Source organism: Haliotis asinina, chromosome 1 (genome assembly GCF_037392515.1).
Source record: "Haliotis asinina isolate JCU_RB_2024 chromosome 1, JCU_Hal_asi_v2, whole genome shotgun sequence".
Taxonomy (NCBI): Eukaryota; Metazoa; Mollusca; class Gastropoda; order Lepetellida; family Haliotidae; genus Haliotis; species Haliotis asinina.
Genome location: NC_090280.1, coordinates 52180883 through 52204832, shown reverse-complemented (window position 1 = coordinate 52204832; position 23950 = coordinate 52180883). Strand labels below are relative to the sequence as shown.

The following is a 23950-nucleotide window of genomic DNA, read 5'->3' as shown; positions in this document are numbered from 1 at the left end:
TAATTACCAAAAGAAATGAAGCGACAGAAGTTGAAGCAGCCTTTGTTTCACTCAAATTACGACAATTAAACCTCTGTACTTGGATGATACTTCATGTACCAGTCAACAACTCTCTCTCTCTCTCTCTCTCTCTCTTTCTCTATGTGTTTGTGTGTGTGTGTGAGAGAGAGAACACACAAACACACACAGAGAGAGAAATACACAGACTCTCTACGGTGAAGCTAATGGGAGCGTTCGTGTGTGTGTGTGTGTGTGTGTGTGTGTGTGTGTGTGTGTGTGTGTTTGTGTGTGCACCAGGGAGGTGGAATGCCCACGAACATGAAACATACAACGAGTTTGTTACCTTTTTTATTGGATTTCGTTATTGTGTGTGTGTGTGTTTTGGTTTGTTTGTTTGTTTGTTTTTGGGGTGTGTGTGTGTGTGTGTGTGTGTGTGTGTGTGTGTGTGTGTGTGTGTGTGCGCGTGTGTGTGTGTGTGTGTGTGTGTGTGTGTGTGTGTGTGTGTGTGTGTGTGTGTGTGTGTGTGTGTGTGTGTGTGTGTGTGTGTGCAGTTGTGCAGTGGGGTAGTCAGGTGGTTAAAGCGTTGGCTCGACTTACCGAAGACCCGGATTCAAATCTTGACATGGGTGCAATTGCGTGAAGCCTACTTCTCGTATCCCTCGCTAGATACGATGCTAGAATATTGTCAAAACCAGCGTAAAACTAAACTCACGCACTCACATCTCTCCCAACTCTCTATAAGGCCAAATAAAAGAAGTGAAATGTTTCTCGGGCATCGGCGCGTAACATAACAGTTTTTTGCTGCCATTTAAAAAATAATTTTGACTTTGCCACGTCCCAATCATCAATTGTCCACTATAATAATGAGGGTCTGTAAGAGCGAGTGTGACTGAATCTACAACTCATTAACTCGTGCCAAACTTCCCAATCTGTATTTCTGAGAGAAAAGAAATAAAAACGTGTTCCTTTCTCGTCACTTTTGTTTCTATCAATTTTTTTTTAAAATCCTACCGCCCTCGTCACTTTTGAAAAAATTGTGCCCAAGAAACATTTCATTTTTTGATGCAGCCTAAGATTGGTCTTAAATGGATATCTGTGACATATACTACTGGTTTTACTGTTCTTCGCCAACAGGGTTTTAGTTTCTTGTATTCTTGATCTACAATGTCATTATTACTTGTTCTCGTCACGATATGGCTGCAATATTGCCGATGTGACGATAAATATTAACTCACTCACTCACCCCAAGATTGGTCAAATGGTGAAGCTGATAAGTACACAAGAACCAGGTTTCGCGGCGGCCACATATCATTTTAAGTAATTGGACAACAGTCTAGACACTGCATGAAGATTTGCATGTGAGATTAGGTTCTGTTCTCTCTAAAATCAGGGTATGTTTTCAATGCAGAAACAGTAACTCTTTGTGCATGCTCGCCAAGTGTGGTCTGTTGTTCAGGCTGACGTCATGGCATAGTATTATGCGTGCAGCATCAATGATTGGGACATGAACGAATTTCAAAAAAAGATAACAAAGGGACAGGGTTAAAGCGATATCAGACATTTGTTTTTTGTGAGTGGGATCTGGTCCTCTTCAGTAAGAAATCACCATCGGCACATGCAGATGTGGCCTAGCATTATCGCCTGCAAAGACTGGCCTTGTGTTCAGAGGGTGCTCCGAGAAACGTGGCACAACAAACCTGTTTAGGTGAGTGAGTGAGTGAGTTTAGTTCTACGCCGCACTCAGAACCATCCCAGCTACATGGCGTCGGTCTGTAAATAATCGAGTCTGGACCAAACAATCCACCTTCAGCAACCCATGCTTGCCACAGAAGGCGACTCTGCTTGTCGTAAGAGACAACCAACGGGATAGGGTGGTCAAGCTCGCTGACTTGGTTGACACATGTCATCAGTTCCCATTTGCGCAGATCGATGCTCTTGATGTTGAGCACTGGATTGTCTGCACCAGACTCGATTATTACAAACCGCCGCCATATAGGTGGAATATTGCTGAATGCGGCGCAAAACTAAACTCACCCACTCACAATGACTGGATTGTCTGGACCAGACTCGATTATTACAAACCGCCACCATATAGGTGGAATATTGCTGAATGAGGCGTAAAACTAAACTCACCCACTCACAATGACGAGCCTTATGAACGGAGGACACCGTGATGCGCGTTAGGCAACTTGGCTAGCCGAGTACACAGTTTAAATACGACTACTACCAATACCCTAGTTACCACGCCATCCGCAAGAAGTCGCATGGACGATTTCGCAACAACTGTCCATTCGGTTTCACCAACACCCGCAAATATTATTAGGTGCACAAATTCATAGACGTGTACGGGTAGTCTCAAAATATGTATTTGTCTTCTTACTTTGTTCAAAATAGATTTGTTCCATGTAAATGTTTCGGCTCATGCATAAACTAAATATAACATACAGTATAACGCAAGGAGAAAATCAATGAAAAGGGAGATATGTACAGTGAGCAGATGCGGTTACGTGGTGGATGGAGATTTATTAACAGTACAAATTAAATTGATACTTTTAAAGTTGACTGATTTAACATTTAGGAGAACGGTCTGCAGAAATATATCTTCTTGGAGCAGACAACGGGTTCTCATAAAATATACCCGGTTCCCACTAATGGCTTTGATACATCACGTATGGTTTTCTTATGTCCACCATATGAATGTAGTCGCCATGTTGCAGTTCCTTTGTCGTGCTGTAAGCATGGGTTGATTCCGATCCCTTCAGATTTACGAAAGAAACATTGCCCTGCATCAGCCTGAATGACGGCTACACGTGACACATTACCAAGTGACTGTTTCATTTGTTTCGTCAAGTCCTTGACTGTGGACAGTCGTTTCTCAAACAGAAATTGGAGTGATTGGATCTATATCCCACAGAATCAATTTTGACCCTCATATGTTGTCTACTCAAATAGAGATCGATATTCAAATGATAGTTTGCGTGAAACTGAACTTTCCTTGTCAATGAAAATGTGTTTCGTCTGGCAGCCCCGCTAACAGGGCCTACTTGTCGAGAATGGCTTGCCATACTGGTTTTCTCCTTAATCCGACTTGTGAGGTAACCCTAGTAATTTCCTTATTCCGGATCCTGCACAAATTAAATATGGATGCCTAAGAGTGAGTCAGTGAGTGGGTTTAGTTTTACGCCGCTTATAGCAATATTCCAGCAATATCAGCGGGTAGACCAGATATGGGCTCCATACGTTGTACCCATTACGGGAATCGAACCCAGGCCTTTGGCGTGACGAGCGAACGCTTTAACCACCAGGCTACTCCACCGCCTAGTCTAACACCTGCATTACTCCGGTGATGTGAATGGGATTTATCTTCATATTCAAGACCACTGTACTTACATCTTATGTGCGTGCGTGCGTGTGTGCGTGCGTGTCGGTGTACGTTGGCTCATTGCAGCAACATGCCGTAGTTTGACGTGGTATAACCGATTAATCTTTCGCTTATTTTATCCAATAATGGCGAGCACGAGGCAGGGAGACATTAAGTAACACCTTTTAAAATCCTTTGGTATGGTGAGATCCGAAACTGAACCATCGACCTACAGTTCTCGAGGCACACACCCTATCCACTACCCTACGGCGGTGATTGATTAAGGATGCTCATTTATATTGAACAAATCGAAAGTAAGGATCTCGTCAGTCATACAGTGTTTTGTATTGGGGTGACAACGTAAAACTTCGCCTAAACAGACGGTGGTGAAGTGCGACGATCATGGTCTGCCAGATGCGTATATTACGTGTTTAGTATATTACGGGTTTATAGACCCAACCTTACAGATCGGCTATCAAACACATACAATACAGGTGGAAGGGACCAACCTTCAACTAATCAGCTACACTTAATTAATTCACACCAGGGGAAATTTGAATATCTAAAATATATGATATCAACATTTACATAGATCATGAACGGCGTCCAGTGAGCGAACTGTGTTGCGGATATTGAATCGACCCCAAATGCCGAAACATCACATCTAGCAACACCTGGTCACACCTGGCCACGTGGGACGATGCATGGCACACCTGGCGAAAAATTAATTATCGAATTTTGGTTATGCGTGTAAATCCAAGATAAGTACGCTCAATGAGGGCGAATTAGAATGTTTTGCTTTTTTTTCTACCCCCAACTGCTTACACTGTCAGATTAAGTCGTCGACGTGTAATCAAGATACGCATGTTTTCCATGTACCTTTAGCTGAACAGCCATGCGTACATGGTATTGGCAATTTAATTTGTGTCTTTCTTTTGTCCTTCTTGAATTCGAACAATGTATTATTTTCCAAATGAACCCCACAGTTTGTTTAAATTCCCCACGAAAAATCCTTTATGATCTGAAAAGAACAGCAGTCTGCAGAAAGTAGTTTGTTCATATGATCCAACTGCTACGGCACAACGGAAAGTGACTTCAAGACGGGCACCCTACCGGAACACATGATAAGTTCCTAGTGTTAAGCGGAATTGTATATGCGCTTCATGAAGTCAGGTCAAGAACAGTATGGGCACGATGTGTGAAGCCTACTGCTTGTTATCCCCGCCGTCGTATTGCTGGAATATTGCTAAAAGCGGTGTAAAATCATACTCACGCACTCGCACGTCGCCTGAGTGCTGTTCCTTTACTTTATCCACACTGTATATGAATATCTATTTTTAAACCGATCTGTATTTCTATAAGCCGCGCAGAGTTTAGCTAATTATAAGCCTGTATGTGGTTACATAACTGTTTACCTTGCTATTTATTGACCTACCCGTACTTACCTTATAACAACCTCAGAGGTGTTTACCATAGTTTACTTTGTACAAAACGTTTAACTTACTGGGGACCGTATATACTTTACAACAGCCTGAACTTCATTTACGCTGATGCGAACCTAGGTGTATATACCTGTAAGATGCATTTACCATATGCTCAGCTGCATTTGCCATGAGCCTGGTTGTATTTACCTTACTAGTTATACATTCGGCTTTATTTACCTCACTAGAGATGGGTCTGCTTTAAAACACTTTTAGCAACATTCCAGCAGTATAAATTCATCATGTATAAACTTTAGGTATTAAAACTACTCTTAGTTTTAAACATTTTAGACAGTATTTACAAGATATTTTATTGAAAAGAAAATATCCTTCAGTAAACGTGAACAAGATACGTTTCATAAACAGTGGATGTTATGTCATGATTTTGCAAATTTCAAATGACTTTCTGAATTCTTTCATCTTGTTCCCTAATGAAAACAAATATAGTCTGAATGAACTTAAATAAACCTGCTGAAAACATGTGAAACTTGCAAGTGCGACTGGTGAGTGAATGTGCTGTGCTGCCAGGTGTTGTTTTTTTGTGCTTTGTTAGAAAAAAACCCTGTTTTCCTGTAATCAATGAAGCGATCATGCAAAGGACCTTAGAGTACCATGGCTCTATTGTCTTGTCTGTAACAGGGGAAACAGGAAATGAGAATTGTCAACTACAAAAATGAATAAATAAATAAATAAATAAATAAATAAATAAATAAATAAATAAATAAATAAATAAATAAATAAATAAATAAATAAATAAATAAATAAATAAATAAATAAAATATTCAGCAATATCACGGCGTGGGATACCATCATTGGACTTCATACGTTGTACCCATGCGTGGAATCGAACTTGAGCCATCGAAGAATAATATGAAAATAAAACAAAAAGAGGAAAAAGCATGACCAGGGATGCCTAAGATTCGAACTCAGGACAACAGCTGTATCAGAAATAAACCAAAAGCTCGACAGATGAAGATGATTTTCTTTTCATAAGTTCCGTGAGTATTGTTTTAGTTTTCAAAGTCAAAAAACAATTATTTAGGTCTTTAGAGTGTTGTTCCTGTTCCTAAATGAAGGTTCGTCAGCAGAACAGTCTGTAGGGAACTCAGTGAGCAAGCATAAACTCTTAAACTCATGTATCGGTGGTTAGCTAGTCTGCCGTACAGACCCTGAAGTATATATATCCAAGAAAGCCCACGCAAGTCTAGAAAATGTGGCAAGTCTAGAATGAAGAAAGTCTCAGGGCTCAATTTCATTATATTATTTTTTTTCACTATGAACGTTTTTTCAGTAAAATATGTTCATTTCAGAGACTAGCTGTTAGTCTAGTGGTTAGCGTGCAGCTTTGCTCCAAGCTCATACCTACTGATAAGTCCATTTATGGATATTTTTTCTGTCCTTCACAGTGGCAAGTCAGGATAAGCCAACCAGTCCGTTACAGGAACAATTTTAATGTGTTCTTTTATTCATATTTTTTTAGAAATAAATACTATCTATTTTCTCGCAAATCAAAGGTACTGAACGGGTAAATGCACACTTACTCATATGCGCTCAGTCATCCGGTATGGCCGTAACCCAGTAAGTAGAGCAATACTGGCCTTGTTCCATGGCTGTACTCCATGGTAGGTTTACAGTAATAAAATCCATATAGCAGACAGCTTTTTAGATTTTAGAAGAGCGGGAAGACTGTTAAAGCGACTCATCAGTTATGTAATCTAGGAATTGTGTCTGTCAGTGGTTGTGTGTACACACCTCTGTACCCAGAACACCGCATAGGAAACCGCTGCCATTGGCATTGACGAACATACACAGAATACATGCTGACCTATACGCAATAAAGTAGTTATTTACAATTTATATATCTTTGATTACGCAGTTGAGTTGAACTCACGTTGACATGACACGTAGAACCATTAGCTGTTGCCGGGATACACGTCCGATATGTGTCATCTGTTTTCGACACTGCTCTCCTTTTCCTATCTTAAACTGAACAACATTGTTTTAGTTATCTTCAGATATGCGTGCATGCTTTTGTTGAGCTTCGAAAAAGAAACAGAAATCCTTAAGACCGGTATTTAAGTAAAACAACAAAGATAAAACTCCATTTTGGGGAATGGGCGCGAGGTAAGGCGTGAACTTTGGTACACCGGGAGGATTAAGCCGTGGCGGGATGGAGGGAACGATTCCGTTGTAATAAAACTTCGGGCACTCCTCCGGATATTCCACACATGCTGCTGTGGCAGATCTCACAGAACCCGCTTGTGCCCCTGTTTGTTCCCCGCTCCGTCAAGTCACGTGCTAGATAGGTAACGTGATCTACTCCGAGGGGTTGTGCCGAACCTATCTCCTCTCTTCAAAAGATCTTTGGTTGGACTAAGGCGCGGGTAGGCTCCCGGAGCAGACGAGATCTCGCCCACCCTGTTCCCTTTACCTGGACACTACACACCTTAACCTGCACCACGCTGTCTTCAGGTGTCGTCTGCTACACACAGGTGTCGTCGACCACCAGCAGACGACTTTGCTAACTGTCGTCTGCTCGAGCAGGCGATAACGTCACCTGCTTTGAAGGTGTCTCCGATCAAGCGTTAACCACGGGGAGTAAACTCTGATCTAAAAAAATCAAGATGTCGATGAAAGATTTAAAAGTCGATGAACTTGAGGAGAACATCGATGAGGTTAAGGAAGTTGTAGAGGACGTCTTCTCGGCGCTTGTCGCCACTGTCGTTGTCTCCTGCATCATCCTATTCGTCATCCTCCTTCGTGTGTACATCAGATGGGGGACGGAAAATCCCAGCCGCAACAAGATGGAGGGGAAAACGGTCATCATCACAGGTAGGATCACTATACGTCCCATACTTTCGTGCCCACGTACGCTAAAACCACAAATCCTCTCCTTCTACTGTCCAGTTTCAGTTGTCCAAGCCACACTGTCTAACGTTAACTTTTACAAAATAATAAATTCACAATTAATATAACACTTTTTTGACGCGCCAAGGCCAAATAATTCGATAACATATGAACAGATACAGTCAATATATATAATCTGTCAAATGCGGCTCACATTTCTCGATCTGAGAAAGAAAGAAAGAAAGGCTGGAATAGAGAACAGTGTGTGGAAATACATGCACGCTGTATACATTACATTAGCACGTCGCCATTCTCCAATCCGTCATTAACTCCATTAAGTAAGGACGAGACTTTAGACATCAATGTTATATTTTCTGCTGACGCGTAACATTGTTCAGGTAAATCTGTTTCCCCCGTCGATAATGGTTTTGGACAAGAAACGTCATCACGCAACCCCGCGCATGACGCATGACTTTGATATTTTAAATCTACGGCACAAGGTCTGCCTTTCCTCAATATCACCCAAGGACAAATCGCAGGTCACAACCCTTCTATTGCCAAAACCTTTGTTTCAACTTCAACCTTTGTGTAGTCGAATATACCAGATGTACGCTCAGTTTCCCACAAAACAGGGCTGGTGTTATAATATCTACATCACAAAATATTGTTTTTATGAAGATCAGAGTAAATTAGATAGGGGATTTAAGATGGGTTTCTTGGATGAGAGCCAATGGATGCTTAAAGGGCACAATAATTGCTGTTTTGTATTGCGAATATAGAATCTCTGTGTAGATACTAACTTTTGAAAGTGAACGATAAGATAACACATCTGAAAAATTAAAGAATTCTCATTAATGTCATGAATTGGATAGTCAGTGTCATATTGCATGTGCACGTGCGATGAATAGCAGTTATCGTAAATCGTGCATTAAGAAATGTGATTGGCTGTTAAATTATCGATGCTGGTCTCGTAAAATGATATTCAAAACACATTCCAGGGATTGCCGAACATGTGATTTGATTACCTTAGTGAGTTGCAGATGCTAACGGTGGAATCTACCTCGAATTTACACTTGCGACCTCGGTAGAACGATAAGAAAAATGACGTGTGCTATCATAAATACAAAAATGATATCTTCCGACTACCGGCTTTGTCTGTTTGTAACATTCAGTTTGGCTCCTAGTAATCCCACCCATGAAGAGCACCATTTGATCAGGAAGCAGATATGACCTAGGTGACCTAATCACGTGACCAGTTGATTGGTCAGGTGTAAATAAACAAGATAATAACACAAATACTAACACGTGGTACAATCTCGCCTTGTCTCGCTTGAACGGAAACAGTGTAAGCTAATAACATCGAGATCTTGGTGCACCTAGCAGTTTGATACACAGTGGGATTGCTCTTCTGGTAAGACGTATATATCATAAAAAACGAGACACCAATAGTCAAGAACACTGTTTTATGTTCAAGTCTGAATACATTATTAGCTGTAAAAGTCAAACTTTATGTTTGTACTTACTGACATTTACTTCGCGTGAAATTTATCATTGCCATTTACTCGGAAACAAAAGGTAATTAAAATTCCGTCTAATTGAGATGACCCATGTGTTAACATACACTTAGAAAACACCGACAGAATAGAGACGAGTGGATTTTGGAATGTGAGATAAATGCATAAAGTAGATTCCTAATAACTTGTGCCCCATAGATGGCGACAATATTCAACACGATGTTGGTCTCCGTACACGGCTGATTGCACGTCATAACACAGCAATGTAGAGAGTTGCTGATATATCAATACAATGGCTATCTAGTCAAGCCTCGACTATTCAGATGTTGTTGTCAGATAACAAGAACATCCCCAAGGTCATATATTTTGTCACTGACTGGCAATTTAAACTATGAATTATAACTGTCATTATTACACCAAGTTAGGTTTGTAGGTCATTGTCTTTTATCATATATAGGAAGCGGTGTAGCCTAGTTGTACTAGCTTCCATACAGCCCTTACTGTGAAACCAGGACTTTCAAGAATCAAATGATCTGTCATACAGACCCTCGATCATCGGGGGAGTATACATATACCCTGAAGCAAATATATCCAAGAAAGTTCACGCAAGTTAGAAAATGTGGCAAGTCCAGATTTTCACAGCTTCTGTAACGAAGAACGCCTCATTACAGTTTATTTTTCAACAATGAGCATTTTTCCGTGCTATGTGTTCATATCAGAGACTAGTTGTCAGTCTAACCTCATCGATAAGAGTTCGATTCCATGTAAGATAAGATAAGATAGGTAAGATAATCTTAACTTATCTTATATGATATTGATATAGCGCACATATCCATGCAACTATTGCTTGCTTAATCCACTGACATTTGTTTTCCCTCGATCATCGGATGTCCGTCACAGCGTCACATCGTGTTATCGATCTCAACTCCATGGGGAGTATACATATATCTATGCATGATGTTCCATAAAGGGTCGGTGGCACTATTCTATGAACTACAAATATAGACATAAAAGGTACAATGATATATAAATATACATAGATGATCCTTATAATAACAGTTAGAAGCTACATGCTACATAAGCAAGGTACATGGTGAAACACAATAACAAGACATATGATATAATGGATATGACAATGGCCTAGGATGATCAAGAAGTGTTCTATATTTGTTTGAAGTTATATATAGGGTAACAAATTATTTTTATACTATTAGGTTGATTATATCTAAACATGAGGTTGAATTTTTCTGTTGTAGAAAGACTTTGAAATTTATTATTTTGAGGCGATAGGGATTTAAATCTGAATATTTACAGCAATACATGAAATGGCGCTTTTCATCTTCAAGGACTGAGCAATGACTACAGAGACGGTCTTCCACAGGTATTGACGGTCATGTTCTCTTACCTAGTTCAATTTGTAGTCTGTGTAGCTCAGTCTTAACTTTGTGAAGTGGACACGGTATTTCTTATCTTGCAGTGTTCAGGGTATGGTTCAAATTTAATTTCTGATTTACATTTTCAAGTTTGTACCTTGAATTTAGTGGATTTGGTTTATCTTAAACAGAGGAGTGGAACATGTCAGTATATTTGAGTTAGAGGACCTTCAGAACAGAGGATAAAGTTAGGGTAATTTCGTTGATTGTTCCGGATTGGGTAAACAGGACGTTCAGGAATCAAAGTTCAACGTGAACTTTTTCCAAGTTGCCATTTATTTAGAATCAAAGTTGATCCTGGGGTCCCATATCAGACCAGTTCAAAGTTACTATATTGATATGTTTAGGGATTTTTTTTCAATGTGACGGCGTTGAAATGTTTAACTTCCCTATCAGAATCCATGTCAATTCATCACACCAGCCCGTCTCACTAGCCCCGAGGCCGGTATGAGAAACATGGTGCTAGACATTTTAATCTTTTATTCCTGAAGATAAGGTGCTTGGTGTGGGCCTCCCAACAAATTCACAGGAAATTCATCTTTTCTATCGCCCATCACATCTGGTAAACGTGAACTCCATAGGTCACGTGACTCACCAGGCATCTAAATGGGTGATGTCTGGAACAGATGCAGACCCCGGTTTTTCAGGCCAAAGTCGCATCGTTCTGGTTGCCAGGCAACCAATGTTGATGAAATTCCGTTTCTCTTTTTTTAGTATGAAACTTATGTTTATTTACAAACAACGAATTAAATTTTTGACAGGGGAGAATCGCGAGAAGGTACTACATAAATTGAAAACACTCACTCACTCACTCACTCAGTCCGTTATCCGGTGCGCGGTACCCTAATCTCATCAAGTTATCAAACTCCGGGGGAGGTGGGGTAGCCTTGTGGTTTAAGCGTTCCCATGTCATAGGTACAATGTAATAAGCCCAGTTCTGGTGTTCCCCGCCGCCATACTGCTGGGATATCGCTAAAATCGTCAGAAAACCATACTGTCTCACTCACACTTCGATACCCAGACACCAAGTATTAGAACAACACACCTGGTTTGTGGTGGTCTACTTAGTAGCCCAGTGGATAAGCGTTCGCGCTTACTGGTTCCGTTAATCTACGCCGTATTTCTGCAAGCAGGGTTTCTGAATAGACTAACAACTAGCCTCTGAAATGAACACATTTAACTGAAAAATGTTCATAGTAAAAAAACCAAACTAATATATTGAAGGCCTGAGACTTTCTTCATCTTCATTTTCTAGAAATGCATGAGGTTTCTTGGATATATTTGCTTTAAGGTCTGTACGACAGACTAGGTTTCTGAACTGATAGATCTGAATCAACTAAAGACCAGGTCAGGCCCCACCAATCCGATCAGTTCTGTTTCTTCTACATTCAGGGATTGTCGCAATTTACAGTTAACGAAGTCTGCCATACAGACCCTGAAGCAAATATATCCAAGAAAGCCCACACATGTCTAGAAAATGTCTAGATTTCCACAGCTTTCCACAGCTTTCTGAAAACTCAGAGCTTCTTTTCATCATCGTTAGACAGGGGCTTTTCTTTCTGGATTAACCATTTGGTGTAAATGTTTATTAGTAGAAAATATCATGGTTTCCGGTTTCATATTTCCTTGAATAAATGTATTGGAATGATTTTATCCATGTCCAGACCATTGATGGAACATGAGATAGTTCACAGCATTTAACAGGTTTTTTTTATGAAATTATGTTTTGTTGTTTACAATAAAATAAAATACTTGTAAGTAACTTCAATGCCACTTTTACCTGGAGTATAAACATTCCACGTAGTATGTCTGAAGAAACTATATTTCTACCTGGAAATATATTACAGAGTTCACCAGAAATTAAATTGAGACAAATCAGGTGATTTCTCCTTCACGAAGTCTAGCAGTAGTAATAAAAGACGTTTTGTGCAATGCTGATGATCCTACTGTATGTCACTGTGCAATATTGCCAGACATCATGACCATCCCACTGCCACAAGGAGACAGGTATGTAGTACACGAGTAATGTGACATTGTGTGGCACACTCCCTTGTCAGGCTTCAACTTCCTTAATAAACACAGAACCAATCAGGATCGAGTTTCATATCAAGGTGACCATGACCTTGCTTTCTCTGACGTCCGCGCAACTGTCATATATTTGCTTTGATATTTTCAGTTTTTAATTAATTCAAAATCTGTCTGAAATGTCCAAATTGTTCTTTAATTTTCTACCAAGTTACGTATTATGTTACTCATCATATTGCGTAGAAATTATTTGCTCAGAAATTATTGTAGACTCAAAGGAAAATAGAAAGTGTAGTTTTATTGTGTCGTGATCTGTTACACATCGCTTGACATCCTTCATACTTACATTTCAATGTTTGTACTATGGTAATGTTTAAGTGGGTTGAAAACGGATTCGGAAGTCTTTCTTAATTATGTAATTCGTAAAAGAAATATTTGAAATGCCCTCATATCTAAATGTTCAATCCCTCTAGAATATGTTTTGTTTTATTATAGACATTGTAATTGATAAGAAATAACAGGCCGATAAATACAGTTCAATATTTTGAAGTTTACCTAAAATATATTGCGAAAAGATCTAAAAACGTTATTGTGTCACACAGACCCGGAAATACATGTAGTCAGTCCCCGCCATTTCATAGACTAACAGCTAGTCTGAAATGAACATTTTTACAGAAAATAAACCTATTGGAATTGAAGTTATAAATACAATAAAAATGAGCCCAGAGACTTTCTTCACTTTCTGAAGCTGTAGAAATCTAGACTTGCCATATTATATTGTCAGGACCTGCTTGGGGTTTGTTGGATATATTTGCTTCAGGCTTTGCATGACAGAGTAAGCCCATTTAGGTCCAGAACATATGGGATATTAGATTATCCCAGTTTCAGGAAAAGAGCGTCTCTGATCTATTATACATTCTATTTTATAAAAATAGTTTAAAAACAGCGGTGTATTCCTCCGCAGATGTTCCTTTAGTGGATGAAAACCTGGCTTAAACTGTCACATGATAAGATGGATATCTACTTCGCAGCTACCCATGCAAGAGGATACGAAAACGCTCGACTAATCTCGATGTACTTTTGCCTTTGAATATAGTTCCTGCTTTGTTATTCTGTTGGTGACGTACATTGTATATATATCGGTGCCACGAATCCTAAACTCCGAGGCAGATTGTTATTCTTGCCGCGTGAGTCTATTTTTAGACTCCCACGCTAGCCTAGACTTATCAGGAAAGCAGCGAAGATCAGGAATTCCACCAGATGGCGCTCATATTCAAAGGTCAAATGAGGTGACTGAAGAAAGGCGATATCGGTCGAATTGCTCTTTGTCTTTAAGTCAGATCTTCTTTACATACGGGTTAAATTAATTTAAAGATGTGTTTCCAATTCGTAAAGATTCAAAATACGAACTGAACTTTAGAACAAACTCTCTAGAAAGGCACAGTTTACTTGTGATCATCCTTACATATATCAGTGGAAACCCTTGTCTGTTGTTTCAGTCATTTCTTAGTTACTAAGGTTAATAGGTATCAGAGTAGATCTTATTTATGAGCAACGTGTGTACGAAATGGAAAGTTGTGCATCCATACATTGTGTGTGCTTTGTCAGCGTTGTAAGCACGAATTTCGTTGTACGTGTCGCTTGAGAGCCTCAATACGGGTGAGTGAGTTTGTTAAGTTTTATCAGAGACCATATAATAGATATTATTATTATTATTATCTATTATATGGTCTCTGGTTTTATGCAGTAACCAAGCAATATCACGGTGCGGACACCAGAAATGTATCCAAGGGGGAAGCCGAACTCGGGTCTGTAACGCTTTAACCACTAGGCTACACCAACACCCACTTTTAGGTAGTCAACAAACACTGACCACTGATTTTGTACGTAGTTATTGTGTAGAAACATGAAGGTAGAAACACAAATGGGATTCCACATAATATATCCACAGTAGGCAGACAAACAGTACCAGAAATGTATTCTTATGCAGGGTTGATTATAATGTTTCGTGCAGATCCTGAAGCAAACTATAAAAATGAGCCCACGCAAGTCTAGAAAATGTGGCAAGACTAGATTTCCATAGCTTCAGTCTGAAAATGGAGAAAGTCTAAGGGCTCCTTTTCATTATATGTTTTTCACACTGAACTATTTTTCTGTAAAAAGGGTCCATTAATTCGAACCAGAGTATAAGGTTACTGTCGTATGGGTATAGGCTGCGAGAGCTGAGTAAGGTATAAACTTGACTAAATGTTCTATTAAAGCAAATCTAAAACGTCACGTCATCACGAACACTCGTCCTCTGAGTATTATGGGGATGACGTGTAAATCAGGACCCTAAACTGAATTTAATTGTAAGGCAACAATTCTTAACTATCAAATGTAGATGTTGACACACTGGTATATGCAACATGTGTTTTTCCCGTCGATAGAGTCTGCATCCACACAGATATGATGTAAACTGACGTTCAAAAGAAAGGACACAGTTTCAGTTGGAAGAATGTTTTCCGCTCAAAAACAACGTACATAACTTGAAACATGTTTTGACTTATAAGTCATAAATATTGTGAACAAAATACGTACACCATAAGTGTAGCGAAGTCCTGGCGTAGCGATCAACGTAGACAATTTTGTCCATAATAACAGATTCACGATAAAACATTTTTAAAAATAGAATACTAAAGTTCCAGGTGTGTACTTTCTTTTATACTTAAGTATATTTTTCACTGACCTACAATTATCCGGCATTCATGATCATACCTTCGTATTCAAGCAAAGCCAAAGTATTTTGAAAAGACTGTCACCAATGTGTCTATTAGACTGTGCTGGAAACGTGAATGAAACACAGTAATTCCCGAACAATGCCGGGCACGTGTGACTGCCATTTAATGACATCGCCAGCATTCTTCCCGTGTCGTCAATATGGCAGAAAAAGGCCTGTGTTGATCCACCATCCCGCTCACACGTCATATACACAGAGAATGATGGATTTACCTGACACATATACTAGTCTGTCTCACAGTCCCACAACCGCATTCCTTTCCCTAAAGCCTAACCCGTTCTGCAATGTCAAGGCCCTAAGCGAAGCAAGTCTAGATTTTTCTGAATCTCTCGTCTCACTCGAAATCCTTTCCAATGAAAAATGAATTGTTTGTTTCCATCAGAATTATTTGTGCATCCTTGCAATAGCCCAGACACACGTACAGCATGAAGGGTGAGTGAGTATGGTCCTACGACTGTTTTGGTGATATGCTGGCAATATCATGGCGAGAGACATCAGAAAGGGGCTTCACACATTATACCCAATCATTTACCTGACACATACGTGAAAACACAGGTGATGCAATAGTCTGTCCATGAACCACATTATTTTCCTACACCTAACCCTTACTGCATTGCTAAAGCCCTAAATGAGGCAAGTATATATATTCCGAGACCTGAGCTTTCAGAGGGGTTTCCATGTGTGCGCAGTGCGTGATGGGTAATGCTTAGTGCGTAATGCGGAATTTTGCTGACTCTCAAAAAGTGTCCGAATACGCATTACGAGACTACACGGAGGCAGCAAGTATGGATTTCCTACTGAATTTACCAGTGCGACGTGGTTTTCGTTGCACGCAAGTATTTAAAGAAAGACTTTACTCAACGCATCACATAGCTGTTATACGCGTACACATCAAATTGAACAATACGCATACGTAACAGACACTATGAACCTACGTATCAAGCTCATGCGCAGACATTATGCACACACGGAGACCTAGGTTTAGTCTAGTGAGGGAATTGTTGAATATCAACACAGAATGTTTGTTTATTTTATGCTTCGTGGCCGTAAACTGTGTCACAGTAATTGAGACTGGGGGACGTATGTGTTCATAAAACTTTCATCAAGATACCTCTGCTCGACCTCTCCGCTGAGCTGTGCGACCGCCCGTATGTCGGTCTCCTCATAAACATCCGGAAGTATTTAGGTCGGTTTCTTTAACACGGGGTCCGGAGGCGCTGACTGATTGTCGCGATTGTATGAAATATGTAAGTTGGGTATAAACATATGTTCTCATGTTTCATATTTCGGGCGTTTTTCAGAGGGGTTCGTATATTTCATTGCCGATATTTGACGTCATCACAAAGCTAAAAGAAAGGATTAAGAGTTTTCTTATGCCGTGGCTTGTTTCACCTCGGAAAAGCTGGACATGCTCAATGGTCATTGCTTTGTAAATTGTGCTGTTGTTGAAAGGAACACAGTAGACAGTAGTGATAAATAAATAGGTTTAAATAGCTTAGACCTCGAAGACCCCGTGTTTAACCATTGAAATGCTGAGTGAAACCCCGAGGCGCGTAGCTCCAAGGGATTTAACTCAGCATTTCACCTGTTAAACATTGGGTCCGACGGGTCTAACGTATTTAAACCATGGCCAGCTTTAGATGTTCTTAACTTCCTTGATTATTCGGTAAATTTAACATAAAAGAGTGCTCTAAATTTTGTACGTAAGTATGTTTTGCTCTCATGTTGTGAATAAGTTTTCCCCACCAAAGTCACTGACGTTTGACTTAGGAAGTATGTTTTGCAGGGCCTGCACGTGCATTTCGAAGAAACTTCTAATTCTTAAAGATTAATTATTGTTGTTTCGGGCTGCTATTTATTTTGCTCGTGCCATTTGACATGAGTGATTATTTGTTATCTGAATACGTCATTACACGTGCATGCGTATCGCCACTTTGGTCAAAGCACTGATCACTGGATTGGTGGGTCCAGACGCGATTACTTACAGACCGCCGCTATATTCCTGGAATATTACTGTGTGCGGTGTTAAACAACAAACAAAATTGTGAGGTAACTACCCACGAACGCTGTACCAGTACCGACTGATTCACCGATATATTAACGTCACTTCTAGTCGATACTGTTCACGTAATAAGTTTTGTTCTGTGATCAATAACTTGGATCTTTTCAGTATCATAGTTTCATTACGGAAGTGACGTCATCACCCCATCTCTGTTATCTCCTGCAGTGCTATCTTGCACGTGGATGTAATTTGATAGGACAATTGCTTTTGGCGTTGTATCACCCGGTCGGACCGGAAACAATGCTGTTTGATTAAGGGTATTTATCATAACAGAACCGAATCCTTCCTGCGGACAGTCGGGATGGGAATGTTTGGAATGACACGAAAAATGAGAACTGATCCTGTGTAACTGTTGTTGATTTTGTCTCCATGGTTACAAGGACTGGCATTAAATAGAACATTGGGAAGTAACTATTCATATTAGTTCTTCCTATGCCGGCAGACACACCTATACGTCATCGTCGGGGTGATAATTGCTTGTTTTCAACCAAGCTGTTCGTTTTGACAGTTTGAGTGATAAATACTCGACAAACGTATCCCTTTGTGACAAAAACATCTAAAACGAAAGTGAAATTTATTTTCAAAACATAAAATTTATCATGTAATCTTTTGTCTTCACTCGCCAAAACACGCTTGTCGTTAAGCTTCTTCTCAAAACCAGACACATGTGACGTCGGGGTATTCAGTTTCAGTGTAAAACACTTATCTCTTGTAAAAATATTGACAACATAAATAATTGTTTATTTTCCCATCTGCCGAAATAGGAGACGAGTTATTTTTGGGCTAGAGCCATTCATCGCACGGAGAGCTGATGCCGTGTTGCGTAACAAGGCTGAATGGCGAACAGCGTTAAGACAGGATAGATCTGTGACTTTAAAATATGTGGAGAAATGAATCTTGTTTTACGCCGTGCCAGCAGTTTTCCTGCTATTTCCCCGTGACTAGACTAATGCTAAGTCTCTGAATATATACAATTTTGATAGTAACACACAAACCCACTGAAAATGAAAAAGAGCCCCTGGGAGATTCAGAGACTATGAACATCTGCATTGGGGCTGCACGGGCCATTACCAATTAGAAACCACAACATACAACCATCAGATAACAGTATAAGTGACAGGCACACATATTGGTCCTCTTGTTAAGCTTTGTCCTATCCCCGTGCTGTCATCACCTCACGTGCCCCAGTAAAATGCCCAACACTAAAAAAACTAATTTCTGAAATGAACATATTTTACTGAAAAAAGATCATAGTGAACAAAAATAATGTAATGTTGAGATTTTTTTTTCATTTTCAAGGAAATCTAGACTTGCCACAGTTTCTAAACTTGCGTGGGCTTTCTTGGATATATTAGCGTCAGTTTCTGTACGACAGACCAGAGGTTGCCCTACTGCTTGACAGTTTACAGTTTGGAAACAGCCCTCAAGATGGCACTTGGAGACTATATGGCCAAGGATCTATCTGGGACACCAGCAAAATTAGTTTGAAATGTGAAGTCTTCAAAATCTAAAGTTTCCATTTGTGAAAAATACGAAGAGATATATGTCCATGCCGTTTATCATTTTCCGTGAGTGCTGCGAGTTGGAGCTCAACAGGCACTGTTGCTTTGTATTGTGAGGTTCTCTATATACAAATGGTGCAATTTCAAACATCACAGATTTACCACTCCTACCTAGGTGACATTACAGCGTGTCATTTTCCTTCAGGTAAGACATGACACCAATGCATATTAACTGAATCTGAGGAAATCTAGACTTGCTTCATTCAGAGCTTTGGGGCCTTCCAGAGAGGGCTTAGCAGAAGGGAAAGCTTTCGCTTTATACAATCATCATCAAATTCAAAGAGTGTGACCATCAAATCCACAGCTTAGACTACTCAGATGTCAAGCATGCGGTGCCGCCATCTTAGCAGCAGTTACAATGAAACCGAGGTTCCTTAACCCACCCCCCACCCCCCCAACACACACACACACACACACGCACGCACGCACGCACGCACACACGCACACGCACACACACACACACACACACACCAAACTTCACGTACATGTTACGGTTACTGCGTGAAAGTCAACCGCCAGCAAGAAGCACCGTTCCATTAACAATTTAGAATGTTCAGTTTTTATCTCCTCTGCGCATCCCAGGGCCGGATTTTCTTATCACAATTCAAGGGCGATGAGGAGACTAGAGGCTGTCTAAATGGCACTATAATTACGTTCGAACGTGTTGCATTTATCAGGTGGGGTACACAGGTTTTGTGTGCTCGACAGACACTGTAGCTGTCTCGGCTTGCGTTTTGGCTGTTTCATCATCACCAGCTGCCAGGCAGGTCCCGAAGTAGCTGCCACGAACTGGTTCTGTTCAAAATAGTCACGAGCCTTGATTTTTCGTCAAGAGTGGAACCTGGTTCTGAAGCGTAATGAGTCAACGCAGTTCATGAATACGTCACAGCTGTCGGTGGAGTCGTAACAAACAGAGATGTTGTCACCAACAACCAACCAGTACTAGAACACACCCACCAGAGACCATCGCGACTACAGGTTTTGCACTATCACTCGCATTAACCAGCTCTATCGTCACTACTCTCATCAACAAGCTCTATAATTATTGTTTTGTCCTTCATATGCCTGCGTTAGAGCTGAATTTTGTAAATGTTGTGGTGACAGGTTGAAGGGATTTGATGTAATATCAAATGAACAGTGTTTGTCTTCAACCACGTTTTAACCGTTGATAGTGCCAGGGCCTGCAATAACATATTTCTTGTATGGTGTGATATTTTACACGAATGATATACAGTCATGTATGTATTGAATATTATATATTTCAGCTTTTTAACATTGTCTTAGTGTCTCTCATAAATCGATCGGTTATACAAACAAGTGAGACAAAAGTACGTGTAACATTATCTGTCTGTCCGTCATTAACCGGCTCTAATGATCCGCTCATAAGTAGACCAGCTGGTCATGGATGGAGAGGGGAGGTAAAATCGTTTCACAGTACAATATATCTAGATACTGTGAAGCGTTTCAAGTCGGGGAAGCATCTTAAATGGGTTTTATATATATATATATATATATATATATATATATATATATATATATATATTTAAAAACAATCCGTATTCCTCGCAATGACAAGAGGGCCTGTGGTTAAAACAATCGCTCGTCATTCCGATGACCCGTGTTCAATTCCCTGCATGGGTACAATATGTGAAGGTCATTTTTTTGTGCTTTTTGTGCCTTCCGTCTCATTATTGATGGAAAATTGCTAAAACGGTGAAAAACAAACTTACTAACACTGAGCTCTTTTTGCGCGTTTTCGGCTCAAGATTTTACTCCATGACTCCACTTGCAGGTTATTCATACCTGCACTCACTTCAGTCTACAGCGTCAGAGGTGATGTAGGAGACATCTGTACCATAACACGCATCACGTTCCCTGCACAACTGTCCGTTACAGTACTATAAAGGCTTGAAGGTACACCAGACTGGTCTGATACTACAGTTACCTCACATAATAAAACCGTTTTATAATTGAATACGAAGAGTGTAATTGTACTGTCTGTTCTGACTGCAACCATCCGGGGCGGTAGGGTAGCCTAATGGTTTAAACGCCCGCTCTTCGTGATGAAGTTCCGGGTTCGACTTCCCACGTTGGTATAATGTGTGATATGCTGGTGTTCCTCATTGTGATATTGCTGTATTATTGCTTGTAATATTTCTAAAAGCAGCGTAAAGCTATTATCACTATAAACAGTCCACTTGAAGACCGTCGAGTCGCAGCCTCGATGCATGCTTTTGCTAATTTTCATTTCTTTTTTGTTTAACGATCCTCTTGCCAGTAATCCAGTTATTTGACGGCAATTTGTAAATAGACCAGACTTGTCCAAACAATTCGGTAACGGAGAACGTGAACATCATTTGGGATAGGATGACACTCATCAGCCAGGTCAGAGAGCATAGCCACCCGATTTCGCTGGTCACCCTTTACAATAAAAAAAGGGGGAAAAAGGGAAATGGTTGCGGACAATAATTCAATTGGAATCCAGGTCATGACGCCCAACAGCAAAAAAGAAATAACACATTAAAATAGAATAAATCAATTATGATAAATCAGTATTGAAAACATACTGGATTATATTACCTTAGGTAAGTTAATAATGATTGTTTTTCTGCCGACAATTTATTCTGAAATGGTGTCATACTTTCAGTTCTGGTAGGAAGGGTCAGGGCTTCCTTTCACAAAGTGATAAGGTGATAGTAAGTCACTAACCTTAGTGCAATGCTAATGAATGGGAGTTAAGGTTAACCCTAGTAAAGCTTGCTTCGTGAAAGGCAGCCCCCGTCTTCACAGTCTCTGTACCTCATTATTTTCCCTTCCACGAAGTCCTTCCTGGAATGCAAGAGACACAAGTGAAGGAAGTCGACATCGTTCCCAGTTCCCAGTTCCTGGTTGGTCTGTCTCCTGACGATACTGACGAACTGATCTGATATATTTCCCTCAAAATATGATAATTTCATACACTAAGCGTTAGTCTAGTATGCTCTGATGACTTTCGCAGGCAGTCCATGTATACTGAGTTAAAAAAAGACTTTTCACATTCTTTCTTCAGGGCACTCTAAAAGAACAAGACATGGTAAATTGGTTAAACTGTTATTATTTCATTGCTGAGATCTGTGTGATGTACTCGATACACCGATAGTGCCACAAGCAGTTCCATTAGGCTACACCTCCGTTCCAAAACATGGGTATACAGAATGTCAAGTCACAAGAATAAAAGCTCGAATGGATATTGACACCCCGAAACCGATTTAGAATGGTCTGTGAGGACAGTCGACCTTTAAACATCTCAGCCCTGGTTCGTGTAGCCGGCAGAAATCTGACGGTCTTCTGCTCGTTACGTCACACTTGGATGACCCGACCTTGGGCGATCAGAAGGGGTGCCAGTTTGTTGCAGACGACCTCGCAAGTCATGCACAGTACATAGGTTCCTTTTTAATTAAAATGGACTTCTTTTATCAAAATTATATATATTCAGCGTTGGCCTAATGACGGTGTTCACATTTCATAGAGCAGTCATCTGTGTTCCAGGTCGACAAAACGCAACCTTGCTTTTAATCATCTGCAATTCACATGTGGTTTGACTTGCAGACGACATGTATCGTCTGCTTCCGTTACACGACGTAACAGGTTCGTCGGATGAAGCGAACCTCGGCTGGCCCCGGTTCATCCGTTCAGTCTTAAGGAGAGTTTTGAACTTTTGAAACAGAAGATGAAGTACCAGATGACCTATAAGAGATTAAATAAAGTCAAGACTGAGAAATAAACACAGATGTATCAAGAGCGGCTGTGGGCGTACGATTGGCAATCTGAGCGGGAACCCAGTTATGAAACTAAAGAAGGTTTTCGGACGGTCACATTAGAGACCATACAATAAATACAGGTTCTTATCAAATATTACATATTATGGTCTCTGGTCAAATCAACCCAGCGCCAAACTTTGGAAAATGACCGATAGGCCGTCCCTGTATGGTGAGTTTAGTTTTACGGTTCTTGTATGTCATCAGTGGGGACACGAGAAAAGGGGATTCACACTTTGTGTCCATTTTGGGAATCGAACCAAGGTCTTCGGCCTGCAGAGCCAATATTTTAGCCACAAGACTACCCGTCTTTAGCACGACACCCCATGATAGTTCGTCATACATATGAAGACAAGAAGGAATCACTATGAAACTTAATCTCCTGAAAGGAAGGTATTTTCAAGACAATGAGGCCACTGGTTATGTCATCCAGAATTTGCGCATGAAGCTGTCAGTCATGATCAGGTGACTTTTTTTTCAGCCCCGATTCTGTTTTTGCTATCCCGGTTTGTGTTAGTGGCAAATGGCAAACATCTGCATATCGCTTCACAGAGTTGAAACTAGTCTTTGTTTCACATAGTAACGAATTGCAGGTTTCTGTGTGAATTTAGAAGTACAGTGTTTCCGATAAGATCTGTCGTTATCTTCTCCATCTCCTGTACCCCCTAGTGACGTCAATCTGCTCACATCGGAGGGTCTCGGGTTTAACGCATCTACCAAATGCATCTATTTCGAGATATCTGTATTTATAGATACGATCACCACAAGGTTTTTTCTAAGACTTCCGTCGTTTACTGCTATTGTACTAACTTAGAATAGTGAAGCTTTTAATATATAAATGTATAATGACCAATGATGTGTTAAGTACTGAACATTATTAAGCAAAGTATGGGCTTGCACATGCTTTTTGCTATAAAGTTAGGCAAGCCCAGAATACTATCTAAATAAAAAGCTTTGCAAACCCATATGGCTTGCCCGACTTATTATTTTTGGTAAACTAACTCCTAGCCTCTGAAATGAACATATTTTACTGAAAAAAAGTTCATAGCAAAAACAAAATATTATATAATTAAAAGGAGCCCTGAGACT

At 40.2% G+C, this 23950-nt stretch overlaps 1 protein-coding gene across 1 annotated transcript in view; it reads left to right on the top strand.

The window, feature by feature from the left end:
- The first annotated feature begins 6864 nt into the window (after nt 1-6864).
- The window catches only part of LOC137293637 (retinol dehydrogenase 12-like), a 35156-nt gene continuing 18070 nt past the window's right edge, over nt 6865-23950 (top strand). The window contains exon 1 of the mRNA XM_067824307.1: nt 6865-7674. Coding sequence (XP_067680408.1) covers nt 7467-7674 — 208 coding nt within the window. The 5' untranslated portion in view covers nt 6865-7466. The remainder of the gene's footprint in view (nt 7675-23950) is intronic.